The sequence below is a fragment of the Palaemon carinicauda genome, chromosome 39 (genome assembly GCF_036898095.1).
Source record: "Palaemon carinicauda isolate YSFRI2023 chromosome 39, ASM3689809v2, whole genome shotgun sequence".
Classification (NCBI taxonomy): Eukaryota; Metazoa; Arthropoda; class Malacostraca; order Decapoda; family Palaemonidae; genus Palaemon; species Palaemon carinicauda.
In genome coordinates, this window is record NC_090763.1 from 49,788,201 (window position 1) to 49,811,643 (window position 23,443).

The 23,443-nt window shown below is 33.9% G+C and overlaps 1 protein-coding gene across 1 annotated transcript in view; it reads left to right on the top strand.

The window, feature by feature from the left end:
• Positions 1–9,778, top strand: part of LOC137630864 (uncharacterized) — a 10,661-nt gene extending 883 nt beyond the window's left edge. Inside the window, exons 2-5 of the mRNA XM_068362408.1 lie at positions 6,549–6,751; positions 7,285–7,568; positions 8,313–8,476; positions 9,480–9,778. Of these exons, the coding sequence (XP_068218509.1) occupies positions 6,549–6,751; positions 7,285–7,568; positions 8,313–8,476; positions 9,480–9,637 (809 nt within the window). The 3' untranslated portion in view covers positions 9,638–9,778. The remainder of the gene's footprint in view (positions 1–6,548; positions 6,752–7,284; positions 7,569–8,312; positions 8,477–9,479) is intronic.
• The last annotated feature ends 13,665 nt before the right edge of the window (positions 9,779–23,443 follow it).

Consider the following 23,443-nt stretch of genomic DNA (forward strand, 5'->3'; position numbering starts at 1 on the left):
TAATAATAATAATATATTCAAAGGCATACAGCATTTTACACCGCATATTGCTGGTTTATTATCAAATCCACATTTGTATGATGTTCCTTTATTTCTTTTTAAACTATAGCTGATTGCCAAGTGTACAAGCTTAGTGAACTATTCCTTTGTCATTGGGAATATATACCTGCTCTTTTTGATATGTGATTCGAAATGAAAAATATTGTCTGCAATTATACAGGAATTCCCAACCTTTTTGTTCTTCTGTGATCCTTGGCCCTTTCTGTAGATTCCTGTATATCCTTAAAATCATCATCATCATCTCCTCCTAAGCCTGTTGACGCAAAGGGCCTCTGTTAGATTTCACCACTCGTCTCTATATTGAACTTTTAAATCAATACTTTTCCATTCATTATCTCCCAATTCACGCTTCATAGTCCTCAGCCATGTAGGTCTGGGTCTTCCATCTCTTTTAGTGCCTTGTGGAGCCCAGTTGAAAGCTTGGTGGACTAATCTCTCTTGGGGAGTGCAAAGAGCATGCCAAACTATCTCCATCTACCCCTCACCATGATCTCATCCACGTGTGGTACTCGAGTAATCTCTCATATAATTTAAATTTCTAATCCTCTCCAGCCATTGAACTCCCAATATTCTTCTGGGGTATTTTAGAGGATGTTAAAGCGAAACTACGAAATTGATATTGTGATAGAATTCTATGATTCAATCTCAATGTAGATTACATCATGTATATAGTAATACTGGTTATTCTCTCAGATCTAAGGTACCAAATGTACCGCTGGGGTACATGTACCTCAGGTTGGGAACCCTTGCTTTAGAACGCAAAAAATATGATGATATATTTTATTCTATATTTTTTTTGTGGGGGGGGGGGTGAGTTACCGACATCTTAAATCAGTTATTAGAGATCCACTGCATTCCCCTATTATGATTTTTTATTGAGACTGCCATACTGTTGCTTATGAGAGCCTAGCCTCAATACTTCAGTGAAGTAAGGCTCGTTTAGTTTCCGGTAGGGAGGAATAAACGCATGATGGTACGTGGTACCATTGGCCTTGCGTGGTACCATAGACCTTGCATGGTACGTAGTGACACGGCCATGGTGGTGGGGGGTGGGGAAGTTGAGTGGGACGGCAAGACCTCGCGTCGAGCACCCCATCCCTAAGCAAGTAGATGTATCTGTTTAAAATCATAAAATTTTAAAAATTTCAAAAATTTCAAAAGCTAAGGAACGTAATTTGGAATTCACATTATACATTCCAGTAAAAAAGATATGTTGGAAAAATATTCTGTTACTAAAAGCCCTGACAACACGTTGGCAACCTTTTATCAAAATAGATATCGGTCAAATTTGAATGAAAATGTAACTTTTGGGCCCCTCCTCTGTCCCGATGACTGACATCCTTGATATGGACGTTCGAAATCTCTCTCTCTCTCTCTCTCTCTCTCTCTCTCTCTCTCTCTCAAGAATGTTTTCACATGTTTTAGCACATACATTTTCCTAGGAGAGATGATTTACGATTAAAGTGTGAAATAAATCTCATAAGAGAATTAATTAATCTAGATGTCGATCAACCAGCTAATATAACTAGTACGTCTATCAGATGTTAAAAACAAAAGTTATAATTTATCATAAAAGAAAAGTATTGCGGTAAAAGTTTCTTTATCTTTACTATAGTCATTTTTTTTAGTGAGGCAGATTTGCACCGACTCGCAGGGGTGCCCTTCTAGCTTGGAAAAAGTTTCCTGCTCGCTGATTGGTTAGAGAAGAAAACTCTGACCAGTCAGATAGCAGGAAACTTTCCGAGCTAAAAGGGCACCGCTGCGAGTCGGTGCAAATGCGCCTCATTAAGAAAAATTGAGTATAGTTACTTAGAGCACTAGTTAAGTAAGGTAATTAATTATGACTCTACATTGTTAAGAATTTGGATTAAAAATGGTGTGATATTACGGTCACTAACTAGTAGAAGATAACTAAGTAAGGTAAAATTACGGTCGCCTGTATTTTACTGAAATGCGTACAATATACATTAACTACTTCCAAATCTTATCGGGAAGGTGGTTATGTAATAAATCATTTGGAGAATAATGTAGAAATTAATTAAATTTTGGATTCCATAAGACTTCCATCAACACAATCGAATAAAGAAAATGTCTAAATACAATATCAGTACGACGTTATGAATACAGAAATTTGATTCTTATGAGAAACAAAAATATTAAAATTCTTAGATGAAATCCTTTTGAGCTGAAAGTAAACTTACTTCTATCTTATCATACTCCAGCTGGATTGTGAGAAAATAGAAATCTTACAAATCATTACTAATTTCTCTTGTTAGAAGCGAAAGTATGGGTTCCGAAAATCATTTATATATTTCCACTCACTGAAATTAATTTTCTATATGACATATAATATTAGTTTTCTCTAAATAATCTCTTATGACATTATTACTTCGTAGTGTTATGAACTATAGTGAATTTCTTTTAATGAGGAGCATTTGCACCGACTCGTAGCGGTGCCCTTTTAGCTCGGAAAAGTTTCCTGATCGCCGATTGGTTAGAATGATCTTGTCTAACCAATCAGCGAGCAGGAAACGTTTCCGAGCTAAACGGGCACCGCTACGAATCGGTGCAAATCTGCCGCGCTAAAAAAAATTTACTATACTAATAAAATCTACTTTAACAGAATAACAGAACTATTGATTAATTTTGAGTTTTCAAGCATCCTGACATCGAAATTCATTGGCGCCGATATCCTTCATTATAGGTAAAAAAAAAAAAAAAAAAAAAAAAAAAAAAAAAACACAATCGAAAACCATAAAAGCGAAGATATCCTTTTAAAACTTAAATAGCTTCCAGAAGACCTGGTTTTGATAGCATATGCTAAAACAAAATTGATGCAAGACTTTCCAAACTCAATATTAGGATACCTGTTCTTTTTCAGCTGTGCGTTCCGCATTGTACATTATATCTAATGATAAAAGATAATAATTTGTATTTTTACGACCTCGGATTTCAGATAAAATACTTATTGAACATTTGCATTCTCTATCATTTCTTTGGTTTCAAGATTTCATCACGTCTATTTCTACTATCTCTCTATTTACTACAAGATTTCATCACGCTAATTTCTACTATCTCTCCATTTACTACTAGATTTCATCACGTCTATTTCTACTATCTCTCCATTTACTACTAGATTTCATCACGTCTATTTCTACTATCTCTCAATTTACTACTAGATTTCATCACGTCTATTTCTACTATCTCTCAATTTACTACTAGATTTCATCACGTCTATTTCTACTATCTCTCAATTTACTACTAGATTTCATCACGTCTATTTCTACTATCTCTCCATTTACTAGAACTCTCTTTTTGCTTTCTCCTCCGAAGAGAAAGTCTCTTTCTCCTACCTTAGTTCTTAGAAACTTCCACTAAATCAAAACTGTTTTCTCCTAAATTAGTTTTATGCTTGCTTGATGGAGGTGTGTTATGCGTGGGAAATGGTTAGAACTTGTTCGTGATTACTGAGCAGCTTCAAAATTATAAGAAGTTTTTCGTATGGGTTTCATAAGAACATTAATGATTACCTTACGTATATATGTATTTTCTTTTTTAAAATAAACTTAATTTTGTATAAGCAAGACACCGTAGAACATAACAAAAACTAAATTGGTTACCTTACGCATATATATATATATATATATATATATATATATATATATATATATATATATATATATATATATATATATATTTTAAATAAACGTAATTTTATATCACAAGACATCGTAAAATACAAGAAAAACTAAATTTGTTACCTTACGTTTATATATATATATATATATATATATATATATATATATATATATATATATATATATATGTGTGTGTGTGTGTGTGTGTGTGTGTATTTTTTAAATAAACGTAATTTTATATTACAAGGCATCGTAAAACACAAGAAAAACTAAATTTGTTACCTTACGTAAATATATATATATATATATATATATATATATATATATATATATATATATATATACATATATATATATATATGTATATATATATATATATATATATATATATATATATATATATATATGTATATATATATATATATATATATATATATATGTATATGTGTGTATTTTTTTTAAATAAACGTAATTTTATATTACAAGGCATCGTAAAACACAAGAAAAACTAAATGTTACCTTACGAATATACTGTATGTATTTTTTTCTTAAATATACTCAATTTTGTATAAGCAAGGCATCGTAAAACATAAGAAAACTAAATTTGTTATAATTATGTATATATGTATTTTTTTAAATAAACTTAATTTTGTATAAGCAAGGCATCGTAAAACACAAGAAAAAACTAAATTTGTTACCTTATGTATATAAGTATTTTTTAAAGTAAATTAATTTCGTATAAGCAATGCATCATAAAACACAAGAAAAACTAAATTTGTTATAATAAAGGGTAGATAACCACGCAGTCCTCGTTGCGTGAGGACACAATGTCATCAACTAATGATTTATAATGATCTATAAATACAGTATGCTTCGTTATTAACCATTTTCCATGATGAATTTGATTCCACTTAAATTTGTAGAAATACCTAATTTATTTTTCCACAACAGTTGAATTTTCGATCGAATTGCTTTATAAAAGGTATCTAAATGGAAGGCCAACTTTATAGTATATTGTATTCGATACACGATACAGAGAACAATATTTTTAAAATCTAAAATCAACATTATTTGAAATTATGGAGAGGTTTCGAAAGATTTTCCTCCAAAAATGAGGTTTACCATCCTTTATCTAAATTGCTCCAAGAGCAAGAGCCTTTGGTGGCATAAGTCCTGTTTAAAATAACCTCCGGACTGCGTCTCCTCAAGTTTTGTAGCCCTTTATAGACTTTAACATCTTCAAGTGCCTCATAAATGCATTGGTTTTGAAAATAGTCAAGACGAAAATATGCAACTCCATCCGCCTGTCTATGATTTTCTCGGATATTGCATGTAGACATGTATAACCTGTCCACACAATCGAGCTTGCCCGACGGGCAAACAGTGATACCAGGCCACAATAGTTAGTTTAAATGAGGGTTGATGACGTCAGAAGCGAGAAAACTAAAGACAGGGATCTGGCAACACTGTATGATGCCAGATCCCTGTCTGTGGTTTTCCCGCTTCTGACGTCATTAACCCTCATTCTTACTAACTATTGTGGTCTGGTATCACTGTTTGCCCGTCGGGCATGCTCGATCGTGTGGACAGGGCTTCAATAGACATTTACTGTATCTCCAAAGCATTTAGATATCTTCTCTAATAAGCTCATGAATATACAATGTAAAAGTTGGACTATGGAAAGAATAAATACAATTCTACTTTACCATATCAATCCTTTTTGATACGATATCTTGTTTCGTTTGAAGGGTTATCGAAATTTAGAATTCTGTAATGTACACTCGGTTTTGAGCAGTTTTGACAAATTCTTTAATTTCTTGTTTTTTCACCAGTTTTATCAAGAACAGATTTAATTTTTCATTTTACCTAGCGAGATTCAAGTCTAAACCAAACCATGCCTTGCGCGTAATCACAATGATAAGAAATGTAATGGACTTAAGCTACATTAACAGTTAATACCTGCACTGCAACTCACGATCTAACACCAAGCAACCAGAACAAGCGCGAATAGAGGCAGAAAACGTCTTAATACTGTTTTTTATCCTAATTGTAACAAAATATCCTTTGTGTAAATCTTGTGATATACATTTTGTAGCTTCCAGCTTCCCGTTGGACACCTATTTTTTGGTAGAAATACTTCTTTTTCGCTTTTTTTTTTGTTTCCGTTTCTCGCGCTGTCAATCACACTTGGCTTGTCCTTGCCTGTGCTTCTACCGCCTATTGTCTGATGCTCGGCCACTCTTTTGTTGCACATGTTGCCCTTGCAGCATACAGAGTTGTTTGATGCAATATAACTTGAAGTTATGTAGTGCCTTATACATTTTTCATTCCCTTCTTCTCTCTACCTTTCCTTTTTTTTTTTTTTTTTTTTTTTTTTTTTTTTTTTTTTTTTTTTTTTTTTTTACTACCCAGTCTATCAAATCAGTCGAATCTCCATCTTTTTTTTTTACTTGTATTGACATTATATACTTCAAAACATCATATATTAGAAATGTTTAACTTTCCTTAACGTATACATTTAATGTCACTCGGGATTTGTCATAAAGCAAAAAATCTATTGTTCTTTATTCAATATATTATTGAAGGTTCGCTGAAATCATAATCTTCCCATGTCTTACCAACAACAGATAATTAAACTCTAGTTTCCTAACATTTCACTTGAATGAATGAATTTACACTTATTCATAATATAAAATTAACAGTTTGCAACAGTAGATAGGAATATTCAAAACCTAAAAATATTTGGGCCAATACGAATCACTGAACACGAGCCAAAAACAGTATAAAATGCTAAAGTTTCAAGTGGTGTCCACAGAAGTATACATTTTCACACTTTTTTTCCTTTTCTAGCGGAAGCAGCTCCGGAATCAGTTGCGGAAAATAAAATCAACTTTGGCTGGCCGAACTTCTTCAATCCAGAAATGGGGATGATGAGGGAAAAAGGTGGAAAGGATAAAAAAGGAGAGAAGACCAAGGAGAGCTTAGACAACGAAGTGGACACCAGCGAAGAACCCAAAGACGAATACGAGGAACTTATTGATTACACAATGAAAGTGAGTAAGGTGATCAGGACTGAATCACTGACTTGAATAATAGGTGTAAAGTCTACTCTATAGTTTCTTATACACTGATGATCTAAAATGAAAAAAAGCTAAGACTTTTTTAGACAATATCCCTAAAATTTGATAAAAATAACAAAATTGATAAGAATAAAATATTTTAGACAAAATCCCCTAAAATCTGACAAAAATAACAAAATTGATAAGAATAAAATATTTTAGACAAAATCCCCTAAAATTTGACAAAAACAGCAAAATTGGTAAGAATGAAGTCTTCATTGAAGATAATTAGTTTTCTTAAAATTAGGTTTCAAGATAAACTACCTTGTAACTGAAACCTCTCTCTCTCTCTCTCTCTCTCTCTCTCTCTCTCTCTCTCTCTCTCTCTCTCTCTCTCTCTCTCTCTCTCTCTCAATGGGTCCTTATATGTTGCTTTTATCAAACATGAACTCCGGTGTTGGCCCATTTTCACCGAAAATGAAAAATAAACTTGATAACTAATAATACAGAGGCTTCTGAATCAATAGGGAGGTCTACGAGGAACGTTACTGCTACTGAACTCCACAAAGATCGGAGGCGTTGGCAATCTTACAGCCGGGGAGGTCGGGGACCTGACCGAGGCTGCGAGCAAAGTCATGGAGGAAGACGATTCACAGGACACTGAAGGCAGTGAGGTGACATCCGAAGGCGTCAGACTCATGCTTCCCATTGTGACGAAGAAGCACACTCCAGAACTGGGCAAATACGGTGCGAAAATTACCTTTTATGCAAACAGCGAGGAGCCCACCAAGTTCATCTATTATGGCAATTGGTAAGTATACGATATTTTGTAAACAAATGCAATATTATATACTTATGTGGCCTTGAATTTTAATAATAAGATTTGTTTTCGAGTGCTGCTGAAAGCTAAGACTATGTTTCTTTCCTTTATATATATATATATATATATATATATATATATATATATATATATATATATATATATATATATATATTTGCCCTGTTTTACTTCGGTTATATCTGTTTTATGCTAATAGGCAATTAAAGACGGCCATGCTAAAGTCAAAGGATATATGGGATAAATGATACTTTGTATTTAATCTGTATTATTTTAGCTAGGAGTTCTATGTTATTATTATTATTATTATTGTCATTGCTGTTGTTGTTATTTTTATCATTGTTATTGACTTGTTGTTGTTGCTGTTGTTGTTGTTGTTGTTGTTGTTAGCTAACCTATAGCCGTAGCTGGAAAAGCAGTATGCTATAAGAAGCCCAAAGGCTCCAACAGGGAAAAATAGCCCAGTGAGGAAAGGGAACAAAGACATAAATAAACCACAAGAGCAGTGATGAACAATTGAAATAAAATACTTTAAAAACAGTAACAACATTGAAAATATATCTTTTATGCATAAACTATAAAAATTTAAAAAAAAACCCAAGAGAAAGATTAAAAAAAACAAGAGAAAGAGCAGTAAGTTAGAATAGTATGTCCGAGTGTACCCACAAATGAATCCCCTTGCTGTACGTAGTAATAAAATGCTCTTAATTCCCACAGGTGCGGCAGAGGAGGGCGAAGCGCACCCGTTGATAAACTGGACAGATGTTGTCTGGAACATGAAACGTGTTATGGACGTGCCGTCAGAGAGTGTCCAGATGTTTGGAATAAACCCTACCAGAAGATGTACGCATGGACCGTCTTGGACCAAGAGGTTGTTTGTGGTAAGTATGTAAATATGAGCTTCATAAAAGGAATCAAGGGAAATGGAGAGCGAGACCACCTCATCTCTGTTTTCCAGTTTGAAAATATAAGTTTGATCCAAGCGAGAGCGCACGCACATACATACAGATTGCCCGGAGCTTTCGCTCTGGACGAGGCCCTTAGGTAGATGATGAGCATGTATTATTAGGTTATCTGGTAATGAATAAGCTCCTAAATTTTAACTAATTATTTAATTTGAGACTGACGGTTGATATTTATGATTACGTCATCAAGGCATTCTACTTTAACAAACATAGGCCAACTGTAAATAACTGTTGAAACTCCTGACTTACAGTTGGACTGTTTAGTAAAAAAAAAAAAAAAAAAAAAAAAAAAAAAAAAAAAAAAAAAAAAAAAAAAAAAAAAAAAAAAAAAAAAAAAAAAAAGCTGAGGGACGCATTTTCCCCATAAAATTTAAGGACTGTTTAAATACGTAAATCTTCTAACTTACGAAAGGTAACTGAATTATGAAATTTTGATTTAGATTTCACCTTACAATTTAAGACATAATTGCCTTTAAATGCACTGGGCTTACCTACTTTTTATCTAGACAAAGGTTTGCTCCAATTTTAGACATGCTTACTGTAGATTCTATGGTAAAAATAAGGCCCTGATTTCTGACAATCATTACAAAGTCAATTGATTTCATGGTATTATAACATTTCTTTTGGATATGGGAGAATATGTAAACAAAACTCGTACACATATATACAAAAATAACAAATGAGGATCACCCTTATAAAGATTGGATCCTAATGCAACACAATAGTAAGAAGAATCACATCCTAACTTTAGGACAATTAATAGATTAAATCCTTCATAACATACGCTACTACTCCTATAAACTATGTTAAAACATGTTCTATCAATGCAGTACTGTACAACATTACTCTTAATACTCGTAGCGCATATATATTACAATACAAAATACATAACATTTCTAAACAATCTTTCTCTCCGCAGTTCGGTCGGAAGTCACCTGCGTTAACGAAGTCTGTGAATGCGACCGCAAGGCCGGACTTTGCTTCCAGCAATATCTGTCCACGCCTTCCAACATAGCCAAGCACCTGGGCACGAAGGCATCGTACCTAAACGAAACGAATTCTTCTGCAGAGTTGTAAAACTGAACATGGAGCAAATGTATTAAAAATTTATGTTGTATGGTTTCCATTTGTTTCTTGTTGGGAAATAAAATTTAATTACAATTATGACTAGTTCATTTTCTTATGAGTTGTAAAACTGAACATGGAGCAAATGAATTAAAAATTTATGTTGTATGGTTTCCATTTGTTTCTGTTGGGAAATAAAATTTAATTACAATTATGACTAGTTCATTTTCTTATGAGTTATAAAACTGAACATGGAGCAAATATATTAAAAATTTATGTTGTGTGGTTTCCATTTGTTTCTGTTTGGAAATAAAAGTTAATTAGAATTATGACTAGTTCATTTTCTTGTGATTTCTAAGTTGCAATATAATCTATTATATGGTGGTCTTTGACGTGCAAAAATATTAGAGCGATATTTTCTTGTTCATAATTGATCTATCTCTGTTCCAAACTTTCAGCAGTTTTGAGATTGGAGGAGAGTAATTTCAGGTCAAATTTAGGCTTTTTATTTTTTAAGAATATTAAATTAAGTTTTATTCAATATTCAAAATAAATATAAATTACAAATACAACAGAATTCCTGATTTCACTTTACTAATGCCTGCATTGTTATCTTTGTTATAAATTTCTGTTCCCAAAAACGGCAGATGTGTTTTGGTGATGTCATATGAACAGCCTTACTTTTGTTACAAATTTCGCATCAATATCGATTATAAAAAGTTACTGAGGAACTAGTCAGTTTAAGAACAGTATTATTTAGATTAATAACAATATCAATTTACTGATGTAATAATAACACTGAAATTCATTTATAGAAGGCTTTAATTTTCTTGGAAATTTAATAAAATAACGTATTTGAAGTGCTCACAATAAAAAGTTAGGTATCTTGATTAAAAAATGAAAATAATTCTAGCTTATCTCAAGCTAGATATAATGAGGTAACATAAATAGCAAAATTGGCATAATTGTTTATAAATTTTTAGTAAAAGTTCATAATTTATTGGAACTAATCGGGTTTCCTAGAAATGTAAACCAAAAATGTCAGGAAAGTTGTTGCCAATAATCAGGTACACTTAAGGATTTTCATTACAAGAACGGTTTATGTCTGGCTACATATATTACAGGATTTTTACCATTTTAAAAACGGATATTTTGACGTAAATGAGTGATATTACGGTCACCAACCCGTAAAATATATTAAATAAGTAAGGCAATACTACGGTCGCCTGTATTTTACTGAAATACGGTTGAGAACTATATATTTTTAAGGAGAATTTACGATCAAAATTACGTTTTTTCTAACAGTGTTGAGCGTGATCTCAACACTGTTTCCTCTTCTGAAATACCAGCCATTACCATTTGCAACTGTCTTATTAGGAGAAAAAGCATAATTCCCTTTAATGTTACTTGCACTTAGAGTTAGAATGTTAACTATCTATTTCAATCGATAGGTGTGTACTGTACGTTTACTTATAGTGAGGCCCGACTCAATGTGAAACAAGAATTATTCTTTCACCTTCAGTCCAACTTATCTGGAGTAAGTATCTCGGGTTATTATTCATCATCTTTACAAAGTAGGATCATGTTACATTCATGCTTAACTCTCTATTCTTTACTACTCCTTTCACTGTCCCAAACACTTTGCATCCTTCATTCCCTCTCTGACGTAGGCTACATCTGCTTCCACTCCACCGCTGCCTTGCAAGAAAAGTGAGCATTCGCAAATACATTGCAAAATGTAAGTGGATAAACTTTTTCCTCGTCCATGGTCATTATAACAACAACATCATCAATAATAATAATAATAATAATAATAATAATAATAATAATAATAATAATAATAATAATAATAATAATAATAATAATAATAAATTTAGTATCCCCTTATCGGATTAACATATTCTGTATTGTAAACAGCGGGTGCGTACTATATAGTATGGCTCAACTTTTCTTGGGCAATTATAAAGCAAAACATGTTATTGTAAAAATATTTACATGATCAGCAATGCCTGCAGTAATTCTTATGTAATGTATACGGGGCAACGATCTCGGTTTCATTTAGACCCTCTAAAAATAGAAACAAATTTACTACTAATATTCCAGTTATTCGAAAGCTCCAAGAGTAGTCAGTAAATCCTTGTTGACATCATCAATGAAACTGGCCTATTTAATGCATTTGGGCAAGTGATGTTCAAAATTCTTTTATTTCCATTTGGTTACAAGAAAAGTTATCGGAATCTAAATGCCACTTATGTCACTTTTACTTCCTTCATTTAACGTATTATTCGGAATGCATAAAAAGATCTTATCAAATCATAAAACATTGTAACGAAAAAATCCTAATGCTTTAAATAAGGTTATTTTTAGAAAGTCTGTGTCGGTAAAAATAATTGACATTTTCTTTTCTGGATAACAAGAACAACTTAAAGATTCACATGGAACTCGCTAGGCAATCAATATTCAGATAAACTACTGATAATGCCCATCTGATGAGAGAGAGAGAGAGAGAGAGAGAGAGAGAGAGAGAGAGAGAGAGAGAGAGAGAGAGAGAGAGAGAGAGAGAGAGAGAGAGAGAGAGAATTATTCGTAAACATGTGGGACCATTGGTAAAGTATGTGGAGTATTTTCATGGAACATAGGGAAAGATACATCAACATTGTTTCTAGATCCTAAAGAAATTAGCTTTTCTTAGTCATCTTATTAAAGTATTTCTTTAGATGAATTTACCCTTCTGGAAGCGTTTTAAACGTTACAGGTGCTGTCTAAGCAAAAATCTGGCAGTGATTTTAGTCTTTTGGAAGAGTTTTAAATGTTATAGATACTTTAAATGCTTTTATTCAGAGATTATAGAAAAAAAAAATATATTTGAGTTCGTTTTGATATTTTCTTTCTTTTCAGTCGAAACAGTTCATGCAAAAGTAGGTCTATGTTACTTTTTTATAACAGTGAGTAAGCTATCTTATGACATTTATTCAAGGTAATCCGAATTAAATACAAATAATTTACCCCTTTTGCTACTTAAAGATGGCTTCAATGACCTATGACGGCAAAAAATTCTCAATACTGATCGAAAAAATGCTAGTAAAGCTTGGCTAATAATAATAATGATAATAATAATAATAATAATAATAATAATAATAATAATAATAATAATAATAATAATAATAATAATAATAATAATAATAATAATAATAATAATAATAATAATAATAATAATAATGAAACCTAGGGTTGTGGCACCTTCATGTAACCACCTGTAAATCAGTGAAAAAGCCCGGAAAAAAAACAACAACTTGGATTTAAGCTTTCAGTAACAGAAGTGAGATTCGATAACTTTTGCTATAAACAATTATTTGCTTTTATTTCTTACAAGAACAAAAGATTCCCTGTAACTGTAAGAAGTATTGGATCCTTTAGGCTGAAATAGAGTCGTCCTTTATCGACAGAAATGTTTATATAAGTATCCCCGTTAAACTAGAATAGAAAATTGAATAAATTGTCAAAGAAAATGGCAATCTTATTGAGGGTGACTACGGTAGAATTACAGATTCCTATTTGGTAAATAATTTACGATGTGAGATTAACATGTATAGATATACATCAGTTCTATATAAAGCAGAAATTGAATAAACACAAATCCATGTTATATAATTAGTAAATATTTTGTGGCACCTTCTTTTATAAGAGGTTGCTGAAGAATTATTTGTCAAGTCCAGAAGACCAGAATACCAACCGCGACGTAGGCTTTATGTAGTAAATCGCAAGGAAAAAAAGTACTCTAATACGCAGTAGCACGCATCATATACGCAAATTTGATTTTGGAGTGTGTCGAAAAGAAAACAGACAGGAAACATCTCCAAAATATTAACTCCTAAGTTAAAAAAAGAAGGAAAAAAAAAGGCTTTTACTAGAAGTGTTTCAAGAATAGATAACATATTTCAGAGAACAACTTTTCTAATAGGTTTTGGACTTCGTATCAGGTACTTAAAATCTAACATAGAGAAGAAGATTTGCTTATGTTAAAAGATAATACTTGTTGTTATTATTAGTCAAACTATAACCCAAACTAGAAAAGCAGAATGCTAAAAACCAAAGGACTGCACTAGGGAAAGCAGCACAATACAGAAAATAAATGTAAGCATAAACTATAATTAAAATATAGCATATATATATATATATATATATATATATATATATATATATATATATATATATATATATATATATATATATATAAGAGGAATAACTATGCCGAACAGACAACCGATTAATAAACTATGAAGAGTGTCCAACAGAAAAGAATGCATCAAGTTTGAACTTCTGAAGTACCACCGATTCACCTATTTGATTGGGATGATCATTCCTAAATTTGGTCACAGCCTTTAAAATAAGGAAATTTTCGGAAAATTGCTGATGATAAGAGATACAGCATAGTGAAATTCTTGAAAAGATCAAAATGTATAAACCCTGCATTTCCTTACCTAAAGGATAGTACCTTGTTTCGCCCATTGTTCGGATTAGAGGTTTATTCGTCTATAAAAATTTCCAAATGGTAAGAAAACTTGCTACCTATCATTTAGGAAATTGTTTCTCCCTATTAAATCAAACAGAATTTAACTTCAAAACTCAACGAATCTCATATCACCAATAGTAGAGAAATAAAAGAATTGTGTGCCTGAGTGTACCCTCAAGTAAGAGAACTCTACCCCAAGACAATGAAAGACCATGGTACACAGGCCATGACACTACCCAAGAATAAAGAACAAGTGTTTGATTTTGGTGTGTCCTTCTCCTAGGAGAGCTGCTTACCAGAGCTGAAAAGTTTCTGCTACATTTATCCATAATTTGCACTAATTTTAGCTAGAACTCTATTAGGGGATTCGGGAACCACAGATCTACATTCAGGAGATGGAATTAATGTAAAAAGAGCATCATCATCCGCGTATGCAACAAGCTCGCTTTCTAGGCCAAACCACTTGTCATGTGTAAATAGTATAAAAAGTAGTGGGCCAAGAACACTACCCTTAGGAACACCAGATATCACATTCCTATACTCACTATGGTATCCATCAACAACAACTCTTTGCGATTTATTACTTGAAAATTCAATAATGATGCTAAGAAACGCCCCACCCACTCCCAACTGTTTGAGTTGGAAAATAAGAGGCTCATTATTAAAACGGTCAAAGGCAACACTAAAATCAAGGCCAATCATACGAACTTCCTGACCACAATCAAGGGATTTCTGTACAGCATTGGAGATTGTAAGAAGGACATCACATGCTCCAAGGCCTTTACGAAAACCAAATTTCAAACTAGGGAGTAGATGATTACCTTCAGCAAACCTATTAAGACGTTTTGCCAGAAGACATTCAAAAACTTTAGATAATATGATAGTTATGGAAATTGGGTGGTAATCAGTTGGACTTGAGCTACCACAAACACATTTACATAGTGGAGTAACATTACCAATTCTCCAACAAGTGCTAAAAGCTCCTCTTCTTGCTAACTTGCGCAAAACAACAGATAATTTTGGAGCTAAGAAATTTGCAGTCTTTATAAAAAACAAAGGAAAAATATCATTTGGATCTACACCTCCATAAGCATCAAGGTCCATCAAGAGAGCTTTAATTTCACGAGATCGAAAAGCTAAATCATTTAGTTTAGCACCAGGAAAATAGGAATGAGGAAGTTCGAGTTTCTCATTACTCTGCTTACTGTCAAGCACATCAGCCAATCGGGGTTGCAATTTTCCTTTGGACAGCGAGTGACAGAGTCATCTGGTTTAAGTTAAGGTGGAACTGTTGTATGTACATCAAAGAGTGCAGATTTAAGGGTAGATCACCACTTATGCTCCTGGGTTGTACCAGAAAGGGTTTCTTTTATGGTTAAATTGTATTCCTTTTCAGTTGAAGCATAAACTCTCTGAGCAAACGCTCTAAGCTGAGTATAGTTATTCCAGGTCAAATCTGATCTGTTACTCTTCCAAAGATGATAGGCCTTTGCATTGATAATGTTTAACTATATATATAAATTTTAGAAATTTAGGTGTGATTCTTGATTCCAGATTTACTTTTGAGAAATACATTGGTCTATTTCTTCTTCAATTGTCAAAAAAAAAAAAAAAAAAAAAAAAAAATCTTATTGAAAAGGTCTTTCAAGATTTTCGGTGCTTAGTCTATTCAAAAAAATGTTTTCATAATTTTATTCTGCACTGTTTCGAGTATTGCCTTGTAAAGATTTCAGCTTCTGATTTTCATTTAAAATGGGCAAAAATCTGCTGTCTATTAACCTTTTCTTTTTCATCCTAGTTCAATACGTGTTGGTATAACATCAAAATTGTACCAAAGCTATGAATTTCCACAGCAATCTTGGTGCTCGCTACAGACGTAAAAAAAAAAAAAAAAAAAAAAAAAAAAAAATATCCTATGATATTTGATCAACAGTTACTGTTCAGGATTCTGCATCTTATCAAGAACTTTCGGTCATTTGCAAGTGTCAAAATTGATTTTACCTATCTACGTGCGTAGGCCTATTCACTTGGGGAAATTCGGAATATGAACAAGAATTTGATTTGAATACCAGAGATAAATTCCGTCTCATTAACATGCATTATCATTCGCTGCAAATTTTGATATTTTTTCCTCATCTCTTCGATAAGCTCTTTCCCCTAATAGGGGCCGAAACATATGACCACATACGGCACGATGGGATTGGAAATAGAAATCATCTCAGAACCTTTCAAGTTCAGTTAGGTGTAAAATTGCCAACTCGTTTAGCTCATCGCCACATTTCATATCAATTGCTTCATAAAGAAAAAGCTTCTCGAATGAAAATCCCATGTTAAATTGGACCACGAAATAGATGGCGAATTATTTTTTTTTTCTGTTTTGGGGGTTTTGAAGGTAATCAGTTAAGCTTGTTATCAAAAAAAAAAAAAAAAAAAAAAAAAAAAAAAATATTTGCCATGCATAAAAATTCCACAACGGTTTTAATATTGTTTTAATGTTGTTACTGTTCTTGAAATATTCTATTTTAAATGTTCATCACTTTTTTGTAGTTTATTCATTTCCTTATTTCCTTTCCTCAATGGGATATTTTTTCCTGTTGGAGCCCTTGGGCTTATATTAATCTTTTTTTATCAACTAAGGTTGTAGCTGTAATAATAATAATAATAATAATAATAATAATAATAATAATAACTATCAAGTAGATTTCGAAATCCTGCAGAACTGTTCATTCAATAATATTCAAGCAAATGAAATTAACTAGAATTATTTGATTTTGATGTGAGCATAACGACTCTAAGCTCATAGAAATGCTTTAGTTTTTCTTTCTCGTTCTCTTTCTTATCTCCGGTTGAATGCTACGGGACTCATCTGTACAAAGATGTATTCATCTTGTGTATTATATCTATGGATAAATGAAGTAAACACCATGAATGCCATTTTAAATAAACTTTTGCTTTTGAAATTACCAAGGTTATATGCAAAATTCACGCCTGTTGTTCTTACATATGAATGTTTTGTCGATATCATTATTTGGATTAATCGTTTTTGTGTGTTGAACTACTTTATCAAAACCAAATCTTAATCAAATGATGATTGGAGACATGCTTATTAAGAGAAAGAGGAGGCTTGTGATATTTGGATGAGAAATAGATAAAATCTTACTTGGATTAGGTACATCAAACTAAATATGTAGATCAGAGATTATAGGTGAAAATGAATGCAATTTGACTATAAAAGTAGCATTTTCTTGTGCAACTCATAAATGGTGGACTACTCGTAATTGTTAACAATTTGCAGCAGTATAACAAATTGCTCTGTGACCCATAGACGGGGCAAAATCCTTGTTGGCAAGAAAGTGTTGCACTGCCTTAACCTGTTACTCTCCTTCTTGATTGGGTGTAATTGGATGTCAGGAGGTGTGATACCTTTGTTAACAGTAATAGCCCAAGCATACTGTCAACCACTGGGCCCTCAACTACTCTAACATATTGGTTCCTAGTGCCTCACCCTGGTACAGTAGTTTGACTTTTGAATTTAGCCAATCGAATGATCTTACTGCCTTTTGGGTTTGCCTCTTGAGATGTAAGATACAGGTGCTTCCTTGAGGATGGAGCATGCGATGGAGATAGACACTGGGTCAAGAGCCAGAATACATACTTCTTTGGCTCTTTAGGAGTCCCCTGCAGCAGGGAAACCTAACATTGGGTGGCTTGGTCTAGTATGTGAATTTAAGCCCATGCGAAAGCCTTCATCTCCCTTTAATAACGTCGATGGGCAAACACTTTTTCTCATTATCATCAACACATCATCATCAGCTAAGAAGTCCATTTAATGATGGAGCAGGGTGGTGGGAGCAGGCTCATAATGAAACTGGCAACTCTTAGCCCTAGTCCCAAACGAAGGGCAGTGCATGTTTGGCTCTCTCATTGGTGTGTTGGCTGGAGTAGCACTGGTCTGTGGCAACCGCAATTAAGACATAGCTACACTTTTAAAGGAGCCACACAGCTCACCATTCAAAAGGGAGGCAACTCAAAAAGGTTTGCAAGCATTGCCTAATCCATGCTTAATTTAAATATCTGTCTGCTGATATTCATACAACGTAAATGGTAGTCACAAGAAAAATAAACTATAAATTTATCCTAAGAACTGGAACAAAGACTCTTCAAGATCAGACTAGTAAAAAACCTTCAAGACACCCCATGAGGGCTGCATAGTTACCAATATATATATTTTTATACAATATAGACATTGCTTCAATAAATAAAATTCACCTCCCTGATGAGGACTCTCGCCCAAGCTGCGGAAGGATATACCTTATTCTAGAAATGATTCATGAAATGGATTTTGTAGTTGAGACTAAAATACTTGCAAACCTAAGTGAAGGTCTAAACTCTAAAGGGTATCAATGAAAGGCTCAAACTGGTTCATTTCGCTGAAGAGAGGACGTTTCTTACCACTCGTTATTGCGTACGCCTTGATATTAGATGTTGATGAAATAACCGAAGTCAACTTGTATCATGCCCTTGGTTCAGTGCTACAAAATATCGGTAGAACTACCGAGGATGTTTTGCTAGGAGATTTAATTGCTCGTGATGGGGAAAAGTTAAGATTTTGTAGGGAGGGAACGTGGGACATCGATATGAATGCTAATGCCTCTAGGCACTCTAAAACACATGAATGGATCAGTGGTTCAAGCACTGTCATATAATGGACTACATTAAAACCAGGCAGAGCCACAGTAATGATGCAAGTATAACTCGAATAAATATATGTGGGAACCGTGGGAGTGTTGGACAGACCATCGACTAATGAGACGAATTATCAAGCTTTGAAGTCGTCCTCAAATCTGCAAGTAGTTTGTATCTAAGAAACTGAACTAAACAAAAAGGAAGAAGCCAGGGATCCTTTTCCCACTCAAATTCCTTAACTGACATTCCTGATGAATCTCCAGACACTGAGTTGACAAATTTCTAAAACATGATATGAGATGCTTCAAAGGAAACAATTAGCATCGCTATGTGGTCTCATGAAGACTGGTTCAATGAGAACTTTAGTGCCTTTCATCAATTACTTAAACAAAAATGGAAAGTTTATAATTCATATCTTGCATACCCAGCGTCCTCTGCCCTGACCCAAAGATACCTAGTACGAGAAGCACTATATCATTTACGTATTCTTGAGAACTGTAAGCCATGATAATGCAAATAGCAGCAGGAGCAACAGGATACCGTCTGAAAACTCATCATATTACATTCATCCTCTACTCAGGAGTATTGAATGTCGTCATTCAAAGGTTATGGTGGCCTGTTGGTAACGTCCTTGCTTGGTTATCGCCAGACTGGGATTCAAGTCCCGCTCAAACTCGTTACTTCTCACCATCCTTGTGAGGTAACGATGGGGGTTTTGGGGGAGCCTATAGGTCTATCCACTAAGTCATCAGCTGCCATTGCTTGGCCCTCCCTGGTCCTAGCTTTGGTGGAGAGGGAGCTTGAGCGCTGATTATAATATGGCCAGTCCCTAGGTCATTGTCCTGCTTGCTAGGGCAATGTCACTGTCCCTTGCCTCTGCCATTCATAAGCTGCATTTAAAGTCTTTAAAACCATTGGTTAGGATGGAGGTTCTTGACCTTTCCCTATATTGACAGCTTACATATTTGAAATACGGTGTCCATTCAACTGAAAACAAATGTGGTAATGCATAGTGTCTGTTTCATGACTCTTTCATGCAAGCTACTCAGGGCCTTTGATGCCCCTCTTGGCAGTTGAAGAGTGCCACTGGTCTTGACGTTAGGTTCATACAAATGTCTGCTTTTGCCCATAATTTTCCATAAGTAGCCTACATAATATTCTTCTAAAAGGACTATAAAGGAAACAGTTTCACATGATTTTGCATATGTGCAACTTGACTTAATATTTAACAGGGTTTTACGAGGTACACTCTCTCATTAAAAATCTCCTTCTATATGGTAGCATTTCTGCCATAGAAACATTGTGGTAATGTTTCGGATAGAGTTTTACTACCTGCTGTACCAATGTTTTTCATCCATTGAAGGCACAAAAAATCATCCTCTGCACCAATGCTGCAATAAAGTATAAACCTCTTTGCTTTTCGACCAGTACATGCTTGAGGCAATTATATTACTCTCATCCAGATGTTAATGCCAGGGCAATGAATTGTGTTGACTATATTGTACCCATTCCACCGATATATCATCAAGTGAAGAATATGAAAATATAATACTTTGTAGCTTCTCAAATATTGAAGGAGTTCTCCAATTACAAAAACTCCAAGAATCCTAATGTTAGGGCCACAGTCATATTTGTCAAAATGGTAATATAAAGAAATTGTGGTATTTGTAGGTTTATTGCCCAACTCGTAATTTTATCTTCCACGAAAAGGTCAGAAGGAGAAGCATATGTCGGGCTCAATGGAATTGTGAGTGGGGAGAGGTCACTTATCTTTCCTAACCTCATGCAAGCATAGGTCAACCCTCCTTGGACCCATGCATAACTTCTTCATTGGTTTCTTGCATCCTAAAACCATCTTTTACGCAATAGATTACTTCTTTGTAATTGCAGGGAAGTCAAGTTTTATTTCTGTATGTCACTCAAACGTCAACAAATAAAACAGTAGAGGCTTGACGTCAGCGTCATGTAATTTCAAGGGGCCCTTGCCATTTAATGAGAGATTTTACTCATATCCTCTTGAACACAATTATAAAAGCCCAACATACGATCAAGCCAAAAGAACAATAGAAATTATCAACAAACAATGAAGATATAGAGAGAAACAGATGTCTCACAGATGTCTGGCCTGGGTATGAATCGTTCACTACGAATCAGCAAATCAGGTGATTTCCGTTACATGCTCTAATCATTAAGTGGCATTATGCTCTCGGTCCATTCTAATGATCGTGGCCTATTGGAAACTTCCTTGCCAGGATATCTATCGGACTGGGGTTCGAGTCAAGCTCAATCTCGATAGTTTTCTTGTAGTGTCTGCAACCTCACCATCCTTATGACCTAAGGCTGGAGAGTATGGGGGAGCCTATAGATCTATCTGCTGAGTTATCAGCAGTCATTGCCTGACCCTCCCTCGTCCTAGCTTGGGTGAAGAGGGGCTTGGTTGTTGTTCATATGTATATATGGTCAGTCTCTATGACAATGACCTGCTAGCTAGGGAATTGTCAATGCCCTTGCCTCTGCCATTCATGAATGGCCTTCAAACCTTTGAAACCTTTAACGGAATTTATAACGAATATCATTGAAAATATTCTAAAAGAAAAAAGTTGTCAAGGCGTCATCGGAGTCTCTGGGGATGGATGGTAGAATCCATGTTAACATGTCACACCTAATTCATTCTTGAATATGTTCTAAGAGTTCTGCTTACAGCCCCATATAACAAATACAGCTTTACTTTTGTGTTTTAGGAATTCTGGAGAGTGTAACGTTATGGAAATTTGTATTGTGTGCCTACCGTGATTTCTTTTATGAATTGTTAAAGCTCTATAACGTGTTCGATTAGAAAAGTCTCCCCTATTATTAGTATTATTGTTATTGTTATTAGCTAAGCTAAAACCTTAAAAGGAAAAGTATGATGCTATAAGTCAAAGGGCTCCAACAGAGAAAACTTGCCCAGTGAGGAAAGGAAACAAGGAAATAGATACACTACAAGAGAATTAATGAGCACTTAGAATAAAATATTTCAAGAACAACATCAAAATAAATCTAGAGCACAATGACATGATTTTGGAGTGTCCTTCTCCTAGGAGAGCTGCTTACCAAGTTGAAAGTAGCCAATGAACAATTGCATTGCAGTAGTTAACCCTTTGAGGAAGATTTGTTTGGTAATCTCAGTGTTGTCAGGTGTAAGAAGGCAGAGGAGTGTGTGTAAAGAATAGGCCAGACTATTCGGTATATGTGCAGGCAAAGGAAAAATGATCCTTACCTAGAGAGATGGATCTAGTGTAGTACTGTTTGGACTGTCAAAAGGACCCAATAACTCTCTAGCGGTAGTATCTCAACGGGTGGCTGAGAGAGAGAGAGAGAGAGAGAGAGAGAGAGAGAGAGAGAGAGAGAGAGAGAGAGAGAGAGAGATGTTAGGGGCGTGGAGCAAAGTAGAGTTAAAGAGAAGGTATCCTCAAATGAAAGATATATTTAGAATTATGACGCTAAAGGTGTAAAAGTATGCACTAAGTTGTTTATGTATCTTTGCAATCAATGGCGAGATTGTTTTTACACTGACAGTGTTTTAGTGTTTTTTTAACCATGCGCGGAAGTTGCTGAAGCATAAAGAAAAAAATTCGAGTATTGATGCATTTTGAATTATCAATTAGATCTTTTAGTTGTTCATTCATTTAATCATTTGTGTTCATTTTTTTTCGCAGTATAAAAAATAAATGTAGATGCATATTTTCCTGTTGTTCATATTTTTGAAATTGCCTCTGAAAAGAGGTTTGTGTAAAGATTGAACTGTATGGATTTTGTTTTTCAATTTCAGAAAGTTCCCTGGAGCTTTGTGTTTTGGTAGGATTAAATAGCATCCCTATAATTTGCAACATACTAATTTTGGTCAGATATCTAATAGGGGAAGGAATATGAAAAAACTGGTATCATCTGTAAAAGCAACTAAATGTTTTTTTCAAGGCCAAATCATGAATTGTGTGTATATAAAATGAAGAGTGAAGAGCAAAGAAAAAGGCAAAAGTTTCATTAATGTGGTAACTACGGTAACCATCAAAATCTGTTCTATATGATCATCAGTATAAATTCAATAAGGATACTAAAATATAGCCACCAACTACCATTCAAGTTTGAAAACATGATCTTCATTATTATTATTATTGTTATTATCATTATTATTATTATTATTATTATTATTATTATTATTATTAGCTAAGCTACAACCCTCATTAAAGTATTGATTGATTGATTGATTTGAGGTTTTCTGGCACCCTAACATCTAAAGATAAGCAGGATACTATAAAGCCCAAGGGTTCCAACAGGGAAAAATAGTCCAGTGATGAAAGGAAATAGGGAAATAAATAAATTGCATGTAATGAACAATTAAAATGAAATATTTTATGAACAGTAACAATATAAGAATAAATCTTTCATACATAAACTATAAAAACTTCAAAAAACTAAAAACAAGAGGAAGAGAAATAAGATAGAATAATGTGCCCGAGTGTACCCTCAATCAAGAAAACTCTACTCCAAGACAGTGGAAGACCATGGTACAACTGCTATTGCACTATCAAAGAGTTAAAAAACAATGGTCTGACTTTGGAGTGTCCTAGAAGAGCTGT